Source organism: Silene latifolia, chromosome 1, assembly GCF_048544455.1.
Source record: "Silene latifolia isolate original U9 population chromosome 1, ASM4854445v1, whole genome shotgun sequence".
Classification (NCBI taxonomy): Eukaryota; Viridiplantae; Streptophyta; class Magnoliopsida; order Caryophyllales; family Caryophyllaceae; genus Silene; species Silene latifolia.
Genome location: NC_133526.1, coordinates 9,411,198 through 9,428,858, shown reverse-complemented (window position 1 = coordinate 9,428,858; position 17,661 = coordinate 9,411,198). Strand labels below are relative to the sequence as shown.

The 17,661-nt window shown below is 34.8% G+C and overlaps 3 protein-coding genes across 3 annotated transcripts; 2 read left to right on the top strand and 1 right to left on the bottom strand.

Annotated features, from left to right (window-relative positions):
* Window positions 1–520: 520 nt before the first annotated feature.
* Window positions 521–2,204, bottom strand: LOC141649274 (uncharacterized). The gene is made up of 3 exons (XM_074457986.1): window positions 2,108–2,204; window positions 1,479–1,649; window positions 521–1,164 (listed from the first exon to the last, which is right to left on the bottom strand). The coding sequence occupies exons 1-3, from the start codon at window positions 2,130–2,132 to the stop codon at window positions 875–877; spliced, it is 486 nt and encodes a 161-aa protein (XP_074314087.1). The 5' UTR covers window positions 2,133–2,204; the 3' UTR covers window positions 521–874.
* A 5,498-nt stretch (window positions 2,205–7,702) lies between these two features.
* Window positions 7,703–15,487, top strand: LOC141597211 (uncharacterized). The gene is made up of 6 exons (XM_074417586.1): window positions 7,703–7,884; window positions 7,993–8,090; window positions 10,017–10,278; window positions 10,410–10,603; window positions 13,570–13,757; window positions 14,826–15,487. The coding sequence occupies exons 2-6, from the start codon at window positions 7,993–7,995 to the stop codon at window positions 15,110–15,112; spliced, it is 1,029 nt and encodes a 342-aa protein (XP_074273687.1). The 5' UTR covers window positions 7,703–7,884; the 3' UTR covers window positions 15,113–15,487.
* A 382-nt stretch (window positions 15,488–15,869) lies between these two features.
* On the top strand, window positions 15,870–17,437 carry LOC141597200 (protein COFACTOR ASSEMBLY OF COMPLEX C SUBUNIT B CCB3, chloroplastic). Its single transcript, XM_074417576.1, has 3 exons — window positions 15,870–16,015; window positions 16,245–16,286; window positions 16,787–17,437. The coding sequence occupies exons 1-3, from the start codon at window positions 15,896–15,898 to the stop codon at window positions 17,285–17,287; spliced, it is 663 nt and encodes a 220-aa protein (XP_074273677.1). The 5' UTR covers window positions 15,870–15,895; the 3' UTR covers window positions 17,288–17,437.
* The last annotated feature ends 224 nt before the right edge of the window (window positions 17,438–17,661 follow it).

The following is a 17,661-nucleotide window of genomic DNA, read 5'->3' as shown; positions in this document are numbered from 1 at the left end:
GATGGAATCCGGCCATACCCATCGGCGGATCTACTAACAACATTCCGGGGTGCGCGGACACCGGAATCAGATTTTTTTTTTATTTTTTTTTTTTGCATATTTTATCTAACTTTCAGACTAAAAAAATAAATTTATAACTTTTTTATCTGTATATAGATTTTAAATATTAATCAGGACGCCAGAAAGAAATTTTTCTGGTTTCGTTGTTGGCCATACCTTCAAATACCCGCTACATAGTGCGCTAATTTCATTATTTTTGTGGCTCAATTAAAGGAAAAAAAATAACAACAGGAGACGAAAGGGTCGGGAACAAACCCCAACCCATACCGTTCTCCTGTACTAAAGATCTTCAAAGGCTCCCAGATAAACGCAAATTTATCCATGGTTACGGCTGCTTATGCCCGAGCTCTATACATCACGTTAGACGAGAGCATGCTGTGTAGATATGTTTATTTTGTTCCGATAATAAGAGTGAGAAGATCAAGATACCTAGAAAAAGTTGCTGAAAAACTCAAAATGGAGAAACAGAAAGGCCAATCATACAAAAAAGAACCAAAAGACGAAAATAAGACTCTTGATCATGCTGTCACAATGTTGTGCAGACGAAAATCAAGCAATCAACTACTCCTAGAAATATTACCCAAAATCTGAAACTTGGAATGCAATTATTCTATCATCAGAAGTCTGATTGATGCATAAGTAACAGACATTTTAGCTACTAGGCTACAAGTATACCTGTTACGTATGCATCAAAGACTAACCGACAAAAACCATGCATAAAATCGCAACCTTAACTAAACTACTATCCTCAGTTGTGAATTGTGATCAGAAAGAACTGGTAGCGCGCATACAGCAGCAGTTGAATGTAATGCGTTCAGGTTAGGGCGCTTAAGAAAGCGAGGCAGCTGACTTTCTTGTTACAGCTGTAAGTACCCCTTGTGAAAGTAATTGTATCATCAGGGTCAGTGAATTTGAACAGCAGCATGAGGTTCTCAGGTGGCTCTGTCGTCTGGTATACCGAACACTCTTTTGACGTAGACGCTGCTCTCCTTAGTGTCTCCCAGTATGGCCACACAAACCACAGTTCATTCCTGTCAGCAGCCTTCTCCACTGTCTTTTCTCCAACTGTCAGCCTCACTGATGCCTTCTGCAAATCTAATGTCACTGCAACATTTGATTCCAAATCAAAGAGTCGATTAGAGATATCTAGATAAGGCTCCACTCGAGACGAGTAAAGAGGAGTAGGCCAATTATAAGATGACAAGTGGACCAAATTGAGTGTGAAAGATCAAATTGCTCATCAAATGCAATCCTAAAATAGAAAGGACAATAAATAACGAAGATACCAAAAATGGAATAGGACAACAAATGAGCGGGACAGAGGGAGTACTAAGCATAGAAAATCGAATTATAGTACTTAAAATGTAAAGCATAGAAAATCCATAGAATCTTAAAATGTAAATGAACAAAATACTCACCAAAGTCGGGTAGCGAATCGGGTGGCAGTGTAAGAAGGTCGGTAATAAGGGGGATTAACTGAGAAGATAGTATAGATGCCTCAAAGCCATAGATGATATCAGGAAACCTTGGATATTCCGGATTCACATCGGTTAATTCGACATTTGATGGTATACCACGAGGAACTTCATCTGCATTCACAAACTGCAATCTTAATATACAAAACTACCAAGAAAAACAAATTGCAATAAAGAATTTATATCATAATTAGCAATTTAAATCGTTTTAATTGAACAATAAAATCCATCAATTTTCAGTCATTTTACCCAAAAAAATCAAGAAATGTCACAATTACAGACTAAATTGACTGAAGGTAATGAAATAAAGAATTTTGCAATATTATTATTTTTAAGAATCCGTCTCATTTTCGATAAAACCCGAAAAAATTAAGCCAATAACAGAGACTTCAATCCACTGTTATTTCAAATGTAAATATAATGAAATATAGAATTTCTAAGAAATCGAGAATATCGGAGTTACAGACTAAATTGACTAAAAAGTAATGAAATATAGAATTTCCAATATTATTATTTTTTTGAACCCGTCTCATTTTCGATAAAACCCGAAGAATTTAAGACAATAGTCATACAAGATATCAAAATAACCCACAACATATCCAATAAAAACAGAGACTTCAATGCAATGTTACTTCAATTGTAAATATAATTAAAAAAATCAATTTATGATGAAAAATAAATCAAGAAAAGTATGGAAGAACTGACTTTTATCCAGTGGCGTAGGTAGTATAGTAGCATGGGGTAGCACATGCTACCCCACTTTCAAAAAAAAAAAAGAGAATATTTTTTTTATGCTACCCCTTTTAAATAAAATATAACACAAATAAGGCAAGCCAACTGTCCAACACTCCAACTGACTTTCAATCTTCCTTTATTCTCTCAAATATTTTATCTTTCCTAATATTATACTAATTTTTCTCTACTTTTCCATCAATCTTACGCACAACTGCACAAGCACAACCCCCAATTCATCCATCTATCTTTCTTTTCTTTCATTTGAGGTATGTATAAATCATCTTTTTTTATTTAGTTTATATTTTACAAATTTGTTTAAGTTTGAATCTTTGTATGGAATGTGCTAAAATGATCTGGGTTTTGTATGGTTTTTGAATTTTTTTTTGGGGTTTTGATTTGCAGATTTCGTGTGAAGTTTTTATCTTTGTATGAAATTTGATGATTTTAACTTGGTTATTTAGAATTACAGGATTATATGTGCTGTTTTAATACTTGTTTTTTGTTGAGCATTCTGTATTTAGTTGAGGATTGCTATCAAGTTCTTAGCTTTTCATGAATTTCGGTTCAACCTTCCATGATTTTATGATTTGGGTATGTTTGTTGGGGACTGTAAGTGATTAAACTAACTAAAACATAACAATAATGAAAATAACAATAAGAGAAAAAGAGAGAAGAAATTAATACCAAACTTGTATTAAAAGAGATCAAGATTGTAGATCTTCATACAATTTGTAAATTCGAAGAGATAAAACTAATCTAATCTAAGAACAATGAAGAAAAGATGAATTTTTATTGGAATTTTTGGAAGAACAAATTAAATTACCCTCATCTCCTCTACTCTCTACTCCCGTCTTTGTTCTCTGCTTGTGTCCCCCCGAATTGACGGCTGCTCCCAACGCAATGAAGCCCACATTTCCAAGCTCAAAGCAGCCCAAGTCTTAGAAAATTGATTGGAAACAGTGTACAAGCAAATTGAGGGGACAAATTATTACGCAGCTCATTTCCTTTGGCCCGTTTTGATCCGCTTTTCTTAGTCGGACTTAGTACCTACAAAATAAAAAGATAAAAGCAATACTAATATCCAAAAATATTATAAAATATTAACTATTTAAAACTAATCGTCTAAAGTATTATTTATACTAAAATGGGTGAATAAAGCTAATTCGAGTTATTAATTAGATGGAATAAGAGACGAAATGTGGGTTAAAATTCGGTAAAATAAAGTGTTATCAGGGACTTATCGTACTGTAGTGAATGATTAAAATTGTATTTTAATATTAAATCTTGTTGAATTTCAGGGATGAAGAGAATTAGTACGCCGACTATTACGAGTTTTTTTGCAAAAAGACAATGCAATGATGATACACATACACCAAATCCAACTGATTCAACTCTCTCGGGTGACGAGTTAATAGATGGAGAAACCGAATTGGGAGGTATTTTTTGTCATATATTTGCAATGCATATTTTTCGCTACCCCATATTTGAAATTCTGGCTCCGCCCCTGCTTTTATCGATGGGTTCGAAAGCGAAGGTGACAAGATCAGAGCCATGGCGAGAGAAAACAGAGAGAAGCCATTCATCTTTAACAAAAGTCAGAGATACTAACACGCGGTCCAAACAAATCATCTTAGAAACCGGATTTATGCATTCAAAGTGATTAAAGAACTCGGGATATAATCGAAGAAAACCGTAAACTTGTTCCTCTTCACAACCGGGTTCAGATTGAGTGGCATTGTAGACAGTGATGGATAAACCGGAATCGTCGACTTCTAAGAGACCTTTTTCTGGAGGGATTGAAGTGGAAGTTTGAGAGAGCTGCAATGGCGTGACGGAATTTGGTGGAGGGTTGAAGTTTGAAGTGGAAGTCATGGATTAGTACTCCCTTCCCTTTGTCTTTGGATGTGGGTTTATTTTTCTCGGGTGACGGTCCGATAATGGTGACTTTCTTTCCTTTTGATGGAGAATCAGGAGATGGAGATGATTCCGCCATTGTTGTTCAAGTTCTTGTTTTGGGGGTTTTAATGAAGAAACAGAGAGGAGGGAAAGTTAGTTGGGATTTTTCTAACGGATTCTGTTATGTTGTGTGTGATTGGGTAACGGTTAGTTAATTATATAGTGTCAATCTTTGGATTTTTCTAAAACCTCTTTTTTTTCTCTTTTTTTTTATTATTTTTTATTTATTAAACACGAAAAAATAATTTTGTTGTCTCATTTAGATTTTTGATACTTTATTATAAGGGTTCTGATTTTCGCAGTACATATTTTACTCAGTACACTATTGACAATTATACCCCTCTCATTTTCCCCTCCCATTTCCCATTTCCCCTTTCTAATTTCTCCCTAATTTATTCTCTCTAATTTCACCCACCTCATGGGGGCTATGGGCTACAGCGACTGTTGCCGATATATGGTCATCGGCGGAAGAAAGAGTTTGCCAGCCAGCCAGACTGCGTGCCGACAGCAAGGTTGCAGGGGTGGGTGGGCCAGGGTGATGTCATATGGGTTGGGGGTGTACTACATAGATATTCCTACGGTTAGTGCAATTTTTTAATTTATAAGTAGTATTCGTCTTTATCGCTGGCCACCACATACCACATATATTCGTCCTTCTCACCGGTATCAACTACACGAATACCCCCATCCCATACCCATAATTAATTTAACATAAACCCTAATTAATTAAAAGAATACAAAATCATACAAAGAGTCAATTTAATTAGTTATATAAGAGAATAATGAGTTGAATACGGATTCTATACTCGAATTATCATTCATAATTGAAGAATTTGAAGGAGATTGAAAGAGGCGAAGGATCAACCATAGAGAGAAATTAGAGAGAATTAAGTTCATGTTTTTTATTCAGGGGTAGACAAATGGAAAAATTAGTGTAAAAAGTACTGCAATGAGTAAAAATTGTACTGCGAAAATAAATTCCGTATTATAATTTCTTACGTATTTAATATTCTACGCTTGAATGTGTTTTATGTTGAGATTTTTACGATAAATTCAATTCGGTAGTTTGGTGATTTTTTTTTTTGAGTTAAGTATTTTAGTGATTTAAATGTTATTCACTGTTATGTTTGTTCTCTAAAAGTAATTATTCGGCAATATTTGTAAGTGATAATCATCAGGAGCGGTTTAAAGAGTGTTTTTTTCATTTTCATAACAAAACCATAATAAAATTAGTAGACCAAAAATTCAAAAAGTTTATTGTATCATGTATAACAGAAAAAAGTTATTGTATTTTGTTTAATTCACACGGTCAAAAACCAATAATGGTGTTCTTTTGATCTGTAAACTTTGAATTCTTAATGATTGATTGAATCTCTAGTAATTATATTTCTAATACGTCTCTCAGTCGTAGGGTCTTGTAGTTAGTTATATTTTGAGTCGTAGTTCATGACATCGAACTTTAAATTTGTATGAGCTTTGTACAAAACACACTTAACTTTTATGCTTGTTTTTATGGTTGCCCGTATATTTATTAGTTGAGCATGTTAAATCGAATTAAATAATGCAGTTTTTGACAATTGTTTTTTTTTAAAAAAAAAAAAAAAAAAAAAAATAAATTGTCTTATTGGATAAAATTAAAAATGTGAACTCATACAAGCTACAAAATGTTTAGTCCGTGTTGAAGCGATACATAGATAAAAAGTAGGATAGCTTGAAAAATCAATGTGTCAAATCAAACTACGTTATATCATCGTTCTTCATTGGAGTTGCTCTTATCCTACTTTCAAGAACGAGATTATACATAACCTTCTAAAATTTTTGACCCACGGACAAATCCGGATTAGCAAGTTTGGAACGGGTTAGTGGGCAAGACTTATGTAATTTTCCTAAAATCTCTTGTCCGTACCCCCTTATTTTGCGGGCGGGATATATCGGGTTCAATGGACGACACGATCCATAAACAGCTCTACTGATAAAAATTCGTATAAATTAACGTTATTCACATAAATTGTCTTATGATATATATATTATCCATGTTATTCACACATCCTCGCGTTAAATAATCACATAACGAGGTGATTTTCAAATGTTTATGTGGTCAAAAAATAAAACAACCATTCAAAAATTGAAATATTATTCAGACCCGGAATTCTATATATTTCACCGTATGATTTGATTATAATACGTATTTTTTTGTAAAATAATTCTAGTTAGATTCATGTTTTTTTTTTTGTCAAAAACTACCTTATATTTAGGGGTATTTGTAAAAAGACTACCTTATATTATTTTTCTTGTTTTAGACCACCTATGTTTTCTCTTTTTTTGGTCAAAAACTACCTATGCTGAAAATGTGGCGAAATTTGGTCGATTTAACGACATTAACCTATCTTACATTACTCTCTTAACACCAAACAACAACAATCAAGTGCTTTCAAACCACAATTTAACTTCAAATAAGCATAATTTATGTTTTCACATTTCAATAATAACTACGAACATTTCTTAAAGTTAAGAGTATGTAATTACATCATGACTTCCCAAAATAGTCGAAAACAAACAAAATAATATAAGGTAGTATTTTTACAAATACCCCCCTAAATATAAGGTAGTTAATAGTTTTTGACAAAAAAAAACCCAAGATTCATACAAAAATATTATATTGTATTAGTATGGGTTTTTTTGTCAAAAACTACCTTATATTTATGGGCATTTGTAAAAATACTACCTTATATTATTATTTTTTGTTTTCAAATACCTTTGTTTTCTGTATTTTTGGTCAATAACTACCTACGGTAGGAGTCTAGACATATTTGGTCTGTTTTCGGCTTTAACCTATCTCACATGACTCTTTTATGTTGTAATCTTACTTAGGCCCGATTTTGGGAAGTCATGACGTAATTACACTGATGTTTGTAGTTATTACTGAAATGTGAAATCCATAAATTTTGTTTATCTGAAGTTAAATTGTTGTTTGGACAGAGTTGATCATTGTTATTTGTTGTTAACAAAGTCAAGTAAGATAGGTTAATGTCATTAAACCAACCAAATCGCACCATACTTTCGGCATAGGTAGTTTTTGATAAAAAATGAGAAAACAAAGTTAGTCTAAAACAAAAATAATAATATAAGGTAGTAGTTTTACAAATACCCCTAAATATAAGGTAGTTTTCGACAAAAAAATCCTATTAGTAATCCCTCCACTTTTTAATATATGACGTTTTGCTTTTTCGAGGCGAGCCTTTGAATTTAATATTTAAAAAAAAATATTTGGTAAAATATTATAACAATTATACCATTAAATTATTTATGAAAAACTCTTTCATATGAGTATACATATCACTATATTTAAGCATATAATTTGAGAGATATTGAAGAGAGAAGTGTGTGTCTCGAAATGTGAGAAAGTCATATATAGAAAAACAGAGGGAGTATTAATTAGAGTATTAATTAATTTGAAAGTATATTGTTTTTTAATTGCACCGACCAATGATGTTGAGGTATAACCAATTTTGAGACGGATAGAGTAATTAAATTAGAATCGATTAAATTAAGAAAACCCCGAGTCCTTGGTCACATCTGAATTCGTTCCTCGTGGCGACCGAACACCGAGAACCGAACAACCACCTTCAGGCTTCAGTAATCTATCCTGTTAGAAGAGGTAATTCAACCCTAATTTTGACGATTATTTGTTTGTTTGATTTTGGTTACTCTATACATTAGATCTTCAAATCTATACTCATATGATTTAATTCCAAAATTGAATTAGATGGTGCGTTTATGGTGGATTTCGTTTTTGTTGTTGATGTTTTCTTCCTCTGCTCCGATTTCGCACGCTAGTGCTGGTGATGCCAATCCTCTTTACAGGTACCTTACCTTTTAATCTTCCTACTATTCCGATTTGTTTTATTACTTCCTCTGTCATGATCATTTGTTTACCATTGATTGAAACACCCCACACGGAGATTATAAAAGTTGAACAAATGATTTTGAGACGGAGGGAGTATATAGGTTAGAATGCGAGCTTTTGTTTCGGTTTATCAAATTTGTTTCTTGCATTGGAATTCTGATTTGCTCGCGTAAAGGAATAGGGAGAGTTCACATGAGCTTAAAAGAGTTTTGGGATATTCTACACGATACCCTCAATTTTTCAACTTTCTACACGTTACCCCTACCCTTTTTAAAACATACACGGTACCCCCTAATTGTTGTCGTGTGTACCCCTAAACTTTATTCTCCGTCAATTAAACTCAGTTTTAGGCGTTAATAGATGGCTTGGACGCGTAACCAAGCTTGTCATTTACATCCCATGACATAAGAAGTCTATTATGCTCAATATCCATCTTTGGACGTGATAAATTGGCAAGGGATCAATAAATTTTCCGTAAAAAAGTTTTAGCTCATTTAGCCCATATATATCAATAAATATTAGGATCGAGCTGATATTGATCTTAATAGAGTCCTTATGTCATGGGATAATAAATGACAAGCTTGGTTACGCGTCCAAGTCATCAATTAACACCTAAAACCGAGTTTAATTAAGGGAAAATAAAGTATAGGGGTACACTTAGTGATAATGACAACAATTAGGGGTAACATGTATGTTTTAAAAAGTTTAGGGGTACCATGGAGAAAGTCGAAAAATTGAGAGGTACCAAGAGTTTTTTGTCTTTAGACCGATTGACAATGTGAGGGGAGGAAATTCCTTGGTTTATGAAATAATTAACGCGCTTCTGTTTTATCAATGTGGGGCACGGACAATCTCATTATAGAGGGAGTTCTCTTCAGATTGCATTCCAGATTTGTTATTATTATTTAGCAATCATGTAGAAAAGGTCATAGATGTATAAAAGTTTTTTCGGAACTCTTTTTCAACCACTAAGAGGGCTTCTTGAGATGCATGATCAAGATGGCATAATAGGAGTTGATAAGAATCTGGGTGGACTATCTATGAAATTAAAGCTACTTGTGTTTCTTTGACGGAAATCCAAAGAAAGTAAGAGTGTGTCATTATCCCATATACATGCCATGTTACGTGTCAAAAACGATGAGTCATACGACACTTGGCTATTTCATTATTGGCAAAATCATGATAAAATGTCCTAAAATAGCGCGTCTGATACTCCAAACAGCTTACCCGTTCAGTAGTTACTTGCAATTGAGTCTCAGTATCGTGGAAAACTATTTGAATTTCTTTAATTAGGGATATTGAGATTATTGCACAACTTGAACATTATTTTAGGTACTTCAAAAATTGCGCATCAACGGAGACTTAACTGGTTTCTACCAAGAATATGGATTCTTAGAAAGAAATCTGTAGCTTGCTCTCCAATTTGTGTTTCACTTTGACATAAGTAATGATTTTTTTTTTTTAGATTTTTTATCCCGTGCTTTCTTTGTAATCTCAGCTTGTGCCACCATTGTATATCACTAAAAATGGTTGTGCCACGGTATTCAATCATTTTAATTGTCTCAAATCACGATATCGTACTATAATGTTATGTTATGTTCAATATTGTGGTTTTTTTTAGGGTCATAGAAGGCATATCGGTATAGTAGAGATTGTAATGGTCTAAGTCTCGTCCATAGAATTTAGATGTTGGTCAAATACGGTCTAGTTTGGGGAGATCTTCAGAATATCGGCTCGTTAAAATTAAAATTCTTTGTGATTAGGTCTGTTATTTGATCACTTAAAAAAATTATTTATTTATTTCAACTGTTCTCTTTCGCGGTAACTTGCAAAGGATCTCATCTCCATGTTTTTGGAACATTGTTTTCTGTTGGTTACTGCAGGTTTTGTGTGACACGGTGCATTAGCAGTGGTTGTATTGAAGAGAAATGCTTTCCCCAGTGCAAGGTTCCTTCAAGCAATGGTTCGAGCGATAGTCCATGGTTCATGCAGATGCCTCTGTTTGTAAAATGGAAGCAGTCGGATTGTTTAAGTGATTGCCGCTACTATTGCATGGAAGACATAGAAGTTGAAAGACAGGCACATGGTCATGACCCTGTAAAGTATCATGGGAAGTGGCCTTTCAAGCGTGTGATTGGGCTCCAGGTTGGTCATACTTGACAAATCTATGAAATGTTACACTCCCTCTCACCTTTGCTACAATATAATTGCTGTTCGCAAATACTATTCTGTTCATTTTTTCTTGGTTACCAATTTGATGAAGTTTATGCTTTCAGGAGCCTGTTTCGGTGGCTTTATCAATCCTCAACTTACTGATGCATCTCTATGGTTGGCTATCTTTTTCCAAGCTTCTTTACTATAAGCTTCCTTTGAAGCAAAGTGGGACATATTACGAGTACACAATTTTGTGGCATATCTATGCATTGGTATCCTTGAATTCGTGGCTTTGGAGTGCTGTTTTCCACAGCCGGTAAGGTTTTATTTTTTTATTTATTATTTTTTTTTCTATTTTTTTTGTTGCCTTATCAATCCTCAACTTTCTGATGCATCTCTTTGGTTGGTGATCCTTTTCCAATTTCTATACTATAAAGCTTTCTTTGAAGCAAACTAGGACATTACGATTTACGAGTAGACAATTTTGTATTGTTATTGTTGAATTCGTGGCTGTGGAGTGCTGTCTGCAGCCAGCAAGTTTTTTTTTTATAAATTTATTTAGTCCCTCAAACCCATGCACACAGATTGAGTGGAAAAGTGGTTAAAATTTTTCTGTATACATTTCTTGAATCAAAGCAGATTCAAGCAAAAACAAAAACATATTTTCTATTATATAAAGTGATTAATATAATGTGCTGAATGAACTCTGCATATCTTGTTTTCGTGGTCGTTTAAAAATTGGTAATCCAGCATTCCACCCTCACAATACCCTATCTACTGGGATCTTCTACTTTTTCTCATTTGGGGCAAAGGGGGCTGAACGATCCGAGTTTTAAGATTGATAGCAGAGACACTGAAGTGGAATACTCTTGAGTTGGATACAACTGTAGCCTAACTATAAAGCTATGGTCTTCAAAGGCCGCTGTACAGAACCTAGGTTTATATTGTTGTAATCTAAGTGATGAGATTTTCCTTCTTTCTAGAGGTTGCATGCATTTCTTCTACCTCTTCACCTCCTTTACGCTTAATGCTATAAGGGGAGGACGTCAGCCCCTTAACTTTAGTTTTCTTCTTGTTCTTTGCCATAACGCCCAATCTGGGACGGGAAGGAGGCCTCAGGCCTTACTTAGTCGCGCTAATGTAGGGAAATTAGGGGTCTTGGAATTTCTATCAAGCTATATGTAGGTTACTTCATTGAAGTTTTTTCCTTTTATTTCTGGTCCTTGTTCCGAAGAGGCTTCCATCTAGATACTCTAGAATAGTTTAGATGTATAGCAACTTTTACGTTGAGTTCGGTTGATTCCTTTCGTCGAAAGTGGCATATATTTCTGGCCTATTTACTTTCAATGAGAGCAACATAGGCCCAAACATTTTGATTAATATTCAATTTAAGCCAATTTAAACACTGCTTGCCTGTTAAATCATTAGAAAAGTTCGACATGACACCAGAAGAGTATGGCGTGGCACTACAAAGTAATTTATATTATATTAAATTAAATTTATCATCTATTAAACAAAAATAATAAAAATGCATACATATTTCTGTATTCTACGAAAATACACATGTTCTGTAAAACACTGAATAACCCAACAGTTTTTTTTTTACAGAAACACACCTTCACAAATTTATTATGCTCAAATCTTCCCCATTTTTTGCCTGCTTGAAAATTTGAAATTTATGCAATGGTTAAAGAAATTTTGTTCGTGCAAGTACCTGAATTTTACCCAGTTTCAAAAGGCCTGATAAAGTACTACACTGCATAAATCTTTTTAATCGTAATATTTGAAAAACAGAAGTACCTAAAAATCTCAATTTCTCACTAACTATAGCCAAGTTGTCAACTTTTTGCTGAAATTTAATGTCATCTTGAGAATGAATGAGGACCCTGAAGGCCTGAACTGAAATTACCAATTAGTTCTCTCAGAAAAATGACCTTCAATTGGTATTTGAGCAAGTTTTTTGTTAGAGATGGTCAATAAAGTTTCCTGAAGGGCTAGGCGTTTAGAAAGGAGAAGGTTACCGGATTTGCGATTCGCTAGAATATGTGTTATATGTATTTTTTTTGAATGTTCTATATATCGCTTCTTTCTATTGTGAAGTACTGGTCATTCGATGTAGTTTTCAACGCAATTTGGGTCATTTGGACAGTCTCTTCGTAGTTGTGCCATTTCCCAATTTTTCTTCCCGATGATAGACAAAGATCAAAGTAGTTATGCCATTTACCTATCCTTCCTGCCAATAATAGTAGAAAAATTCACAACTCCCACCTTTTGTATACCACTTTTTCAAAATTCAACCTTTTCAAAATTTTCTTTTAAACTCCCACCTCTAATGATTTCCTCCAAAACTCACACCAAAAACCCATTAAGTGTCTGTCTTTAGGGGATATCTTCGTTGAATATGTTTATTTTGTCTAAAAGTAACATTTGGTTGAAGGGAAAGATTAATCATGATTTCGAAAAAATTGTCTTTTATTTTGGCAAAAAAAAAGGGGCTTTTAATGGAAGTTTTGGAAGAAATTGTCAAAAAAGGTGGGAGTTTTGAAAAAGAAATTACATAACGTGAGAGTTTCGAAAAAATTTGAATAGAAAAGGTGGGAGTTGTGAATTTTCTCGTTACTAGTTGATCAAAGTTGGGCCAATGGGGAGATATAACTACAAGATAAATGTGTACTCCATTAATTGGATTATGCATATTTGGTCACGTACTCATGTCAATAAATATTGCTGCATAAAATAGGTTTTCCTATCATATTGCAATATTGAACAACCATTAGAACACGGGAATAGCTAGATTGCTAATAGAGGAGACACGGGTGCTTGTGAAAGCTAGGGAAGTGCTTGAACAAGCTTTATTATTTGTTATGGATATGAGGAAATGAGGATATCTTGCAGATGAATGGTTACATTAGTATTTCATTGCTTGTTCTAAATTATGCAAAACTCGATTAGACATTAATAGTAAGTAACTTTGAACTGTCATTAGAAGTTGTAGAACGTCATATTTGGGTAATAATAAGGATCGCAAATTCAGTAGTTCATGACGTAACCTGATCCAACTTGCTGATTAAGTGCTCGAGTTCTCGATCCCTGAATATTTGGTGTTCTTCTCAAGCTGTAGTTGTAGTTCTTGTCAGCTGATTATGTAACATTCATATCTACATTTATATAATCTGTCTAATTGCTCTTTCTTATATAACTGTCATACATAATGATTAAAATCACCCAAAAATTTCTTTTGGATCTTTTATAAGAGTTTAATTCCTTTTTATTGAAGTGCAGAGATCTGGATTTAACAGAAAAGCTTGACTATTCATCAGCTGTAGCGGTACTTGGGTGTTCACTCATTATTTCAATAATGAGAAGTTTTCGCGTTAGAGATGAGGCAGCTAGAGTCATGGTGGCTTCTCCTTTCCTATCTTTCACAGTTACCCACATATTGTATCTGAACTTCTATAAAATGGATTATGGTAAGAAACAGAATCTCTTCTTCATTGATGATTTCATGGCATCATACTGCATCCCTGATAGTGAAAACAACACTTGAAATTTAGAATTTTTTACTCTTTGAGTGTGCAAGAAGCTAATTTGAAGTGGAAAGGTGCAGTCTGTTATCTATACATTGAAGTTAGTTAGTTAATCAACTAGGTGAAACTTTTCTCTACAAGCTTAAGAGTTGAGTTTGGGCTTAACTTAGTTTTACCTCCACTCCCAACTGTATTGTCCCTATTTGACACATGACACACATCAGATGTCAATTTTGGCCATTTATTTCTCCAAATACATATGGAGATAATGTAACTTAGTTCCTTCCTGATGCGTCACTGAAGGCCCTTGTGAAAGAGTTGAGTTGCTTGAGGCGATGTGTCACGTTAACTCGTTCAGAACTAGGCAAGTGGAGATACTTCTATTAGTTCAAGCTCCCAGGATAAGAAATTGCATGGAGCACGGGTTAAGTGACATCATTCTTGACCCTTTCTCCCTAGCAAAATAAAATTTATTGAAATTACAGATGAACTCATTGCAATTGTTGTGAATTAAGATTGAGCTGGAGTGGACTGTAGGTATGTTGAATATATTAGCTAGCAAGTTGTTGAATTTGTCCAATTCAAGTCACTTTACTAACATGTGGGGCTTAGTATAACAGGGTAAAGGAGGTTCATAGTAAATAAATAGAATAAAAATGCATGCTAGTTTAGCCTGGACTCAGTGGCTGTAGACTTGAGATAAGCTATGTCTTGGTTCATATGGAATTAGCTCGACTCCAGACTTTTGTGAGCCAAAGCTCAGCCAAGGAAGACTCCGCTTCTAAAGCTGCTACTTTACAATTAAAGTGCAACAACTTTAGTGAGTCATTTTGCTGTATTCCATCATAATCATAAACCACAGAATAATGATTAATGTGTATTTACCTCTCTTAGAAATAGAAAGGAAGACTTGGACATTAAAATGACTTCGAGCCTATAAAGTATAAATTATAAATGATATCACTTTTGGTGTTTTTGTTTACGTTGTCTAACCTTCACTGAAATGAACAGGATGGAACATGCAAGTATGCGTAGTGATGGCAGTTGCTCAGCTTCTGATATGGGCAATATGGGCCGGGACCACTCGCCATCCTTCACGGTTGAAGCTATGGTTTGTTGTCGTAGCTGGTGGACTTGCCATGCTTTTGGAAATATACGATTTCCCTCCATATCAAGGCTTGGTTGATGCACATGCTCTTTGGCATGCTGCCACCATCCCTCTTACCTACACTTGGTGGAGCTTCATTAAGGATGATGCTATGTCTCAGACGTCTTACCAAGTCAAGAAGGCCAAGTAAACACCGGCTTCTGCGCATCAACACTTTGAAGGTCTTCATTCTCTTGAACCGTGTAGTGTGATAGCTGTTAGAATTGCCGTCTTGTCCTTTCTTGCTCGTATCATGTGAGTGGCGGAGGGAGAGGGGGGAAGGAAGTGTCGCTTCCCCGTCAATAAATTATTTAATGCGAGTTTTAATTAATTTATATCCTCTTTTTTTTAGATCAATTAATCTTGGTTAAAATAGGTAGTTTCTGGGCTTCATCAGGTGGTATGTACATGTCGCGTAATTGTTTTGCAAGACTAGTCCTAACTTTACATTGAATACCTGAGATTGTATGTACATGTCGCGTTTTAGCCTGAGACGTCAGATTGTATCCACCAACACTTGGAGCAACACTGTCGAGATTTCCATCGAACCACCATGTATGGTTGGAAGTTGCAAATTCACTCTACACTTTGCTCAATCATGAAGCAGAAGGGTTGAGTTGTGAGTATAAAATGTCAACTAACACATTTTGACTGAGCTAATTACCCATCTACAATAGGTGGGTAGCATTACAACTTAAAGTGAAAATCAAGACTTTCTTAGACGGAGTTAATTAGTAAGGTTATTTTTGGCAACGGATAACAAAGTAGAAGGTTATAAGTTAGGTACAAACAAAAGGTAGAAGGTTATAAGTTAGGGAGACTTGAAAAAACGAGAAGATACAAAGATACAAACGAGAAAACCCTTTAAATCAATTTCGCGATTCCAAATAGTGTCTAAATTCCATCACCTTTGTTTTGGGAATTGTATCCGTGGATGCATCTTGGGCATTCATTTTCTCAACTATTTCTACCCGTCTGTTCCTCATCATCTTCAACCCATTTTTTTTTTTTTTTAAAATCTGTTCCTCATTTCAGCTGGGTCTCTCTTCCTCAGGTTCTATTTCCACTCTCTCTTTACATTTCATGAATCAATAACTAATGTAATAAGTACACTATATTATGCTTCAATCTTCACTTTCTTTCTTAAGTAAGTCTCATGAGAGACCGTCTCTCATTACATTTAGATTTTATGTATTACGATTTTGGTAAAGCTCTCTTACTTGAGGGGTTCGACTCGTACCCGCGACATTAGAATTGATAAAGTTGGTTTGTTGTAATTGCAGCGCGCCATGGCAACCCTTTGCAGGCCCTGCCCCTTTTTCTTGGTCAGTAATCTCATCCTCGTTTATTTTTATTTTCATTATACAGTAACTGATGCAATTCTCTACACAATTTTGCATTATACAGTATGTCATTTGTAAATAATTACTGTAGTTGACAACCTAACTTCAGTTCATTCTCTACACAATTTGCATTATATGTCATTCTGTAATATATAAACAGCAGAAACTTTGATCCTTTCTATTCAATTGAAATACAAGTATGCAACTGTGTGACTGATTTTACTCCCATGCTCCCGATTTCAGCATTTGATACGGACGACTTGTTTATAATTGTTTCTTAAGTTGTTGGTCACTGAAATTGGACTGCAGGGATTATTTTACTTGCTCTATTGGGTATTAGAATTTATGAAAAACTCTGCAGCGAATTTCGCTTGCTGAAAATGATAAATGAAGAATGATTGTAGCAATTCTCAAGATTATACTACGAAACTTAAATGAGTAATGAACTTGCATTTATTGATATTCGACTTGTTTAATTGCAGAAAAGATGCTGGTTGCCTAGTAGGAGAAAAACCCCGGTTTACAGGCCACAACTGACTCAATGCAGCCCACGATGTGTCTACGGACTCACAGTTGAACCACTCACTGAATTTCCCTCTGTCGTCATGAATAACAACCCTATTGGTGCGCTACAAGCATCACATGTTGTCGAAGAGTTGAGACAAAACATGCTATTATTAGACTTGGATCCCGCAACTGCAAAGCTTGTAATTCCATTTATAGGACCCTTTCTTTCTGCACTTTCCTTCCTCTTCATCGTAAGAATAGTCATGTCCTGGTATCCAAAGCTTCCTGTCACAAAGTTCCCCTATGTTCTCGCCTATGCACCCACCGAGCCAATTCTGGTTCCAACTCGCAAAGTAATCCCGCCTTTGGGTGGAGTCGACGTCACTCCAGTGGTTTGGTTCGGGTTACTTAGTTTCTTAAATGAGATATTAGTAGGACCTCAAGGACTTCTTGTACTCCTTTCTCAGCAAGTTTAACATTATGTATGTACTCGACACGATTATAGATGAACCAGCATGAGATCCTGTGCTGTGTGCTCTGGTTATGTTGACAGCTTTAATTGTTTGGGACGGAGGGAGTAGTATGTATTTATATAAGAGTGACAATGCGAACTATATTTCTTGTCAGTCTTTCTTTTGAGCAAATTGTTTTGACAGTTAATGCGAATCCATTTTTGAAATAATGGTCAAAAATAAAATATTTGTCGTTTTGGGTCGGTTTTGAAAATATTTGTCAAAATGGTGTCCACGTAGGCTCGGGATTTCTGGACCTAAAACACGCCACTACCAATGGCGTGTTTATAATGAGTAGGGAAAGAAAATTCATTAAAAAATGGACTAAAACAAACACG

Excerpts from the sequence above, each read along its gene's own strand:
- LOC141649274 (XM_074457986.1), bottom strand. The coding sequence starts at position 2,132 with ATGTTGTGGGTTATTTTGATATCTT. Across the intron at positions 1,650-2,107 it reads GTGGGTTATTTTGATATCTT|ATGAAGTTCCTCGTGGTATA; the intron begins GTATGACTATTG and ends TTGTGAATGCAG. Across the intron at positions 1,165-1,478 it reads CGATTCGCTACCCGACTTTG|TGACATTAGATTTGCAGAAG; the intron begins GTGAGTATTTTG and ends CAAATGTTGCAG.
- LOC141597211 (XM_074417586.1), top strand. The coding sequence starts at position 7,993 with ATGGTGCGTTTATGGTGGATTTCGTTTTTGTTGTTGATGTTTTCTTCC. Across the intron at positions 8,091-10,016 it reads GATGCCAATCCTCTTTACAG|GTTTTGTGTGACACGGTGCA; the intron begins GTACCTTACCTT and ends TGGTTACTGCAG. Across the intron at positions 13,758-14,825 it reads CTTCTATAAAATGGATTATG|GATGGAACATGCAAGTATGC; the intron begins GTAAGAAACAGA and ends TGAAATGAACAG.
- LOC141597200 (XM_074417576.1), top strand. The coding sequence starts at position 15,896 with ATGCATCTTGGGCATTCATTTTCTCAACTATTTCTACCCGTCTGTTCC. Across the intron at positions 16,016-16,244 it reads GCTGGGTCTCTCTTCCTCAG|CGCGCCATGGCAACCCTTTG; the intron begins GTTCTATTTCCA and ends TTGTAATTGCAG. Across the intron at positions 16,287-16,786 it reads GGCCCTGCCCCTTTTTCTTG|AAAAGATGCTGGTTGCCTAG; the intron begins GTCAGTAATCTC and ends GTTTAATTGCAG.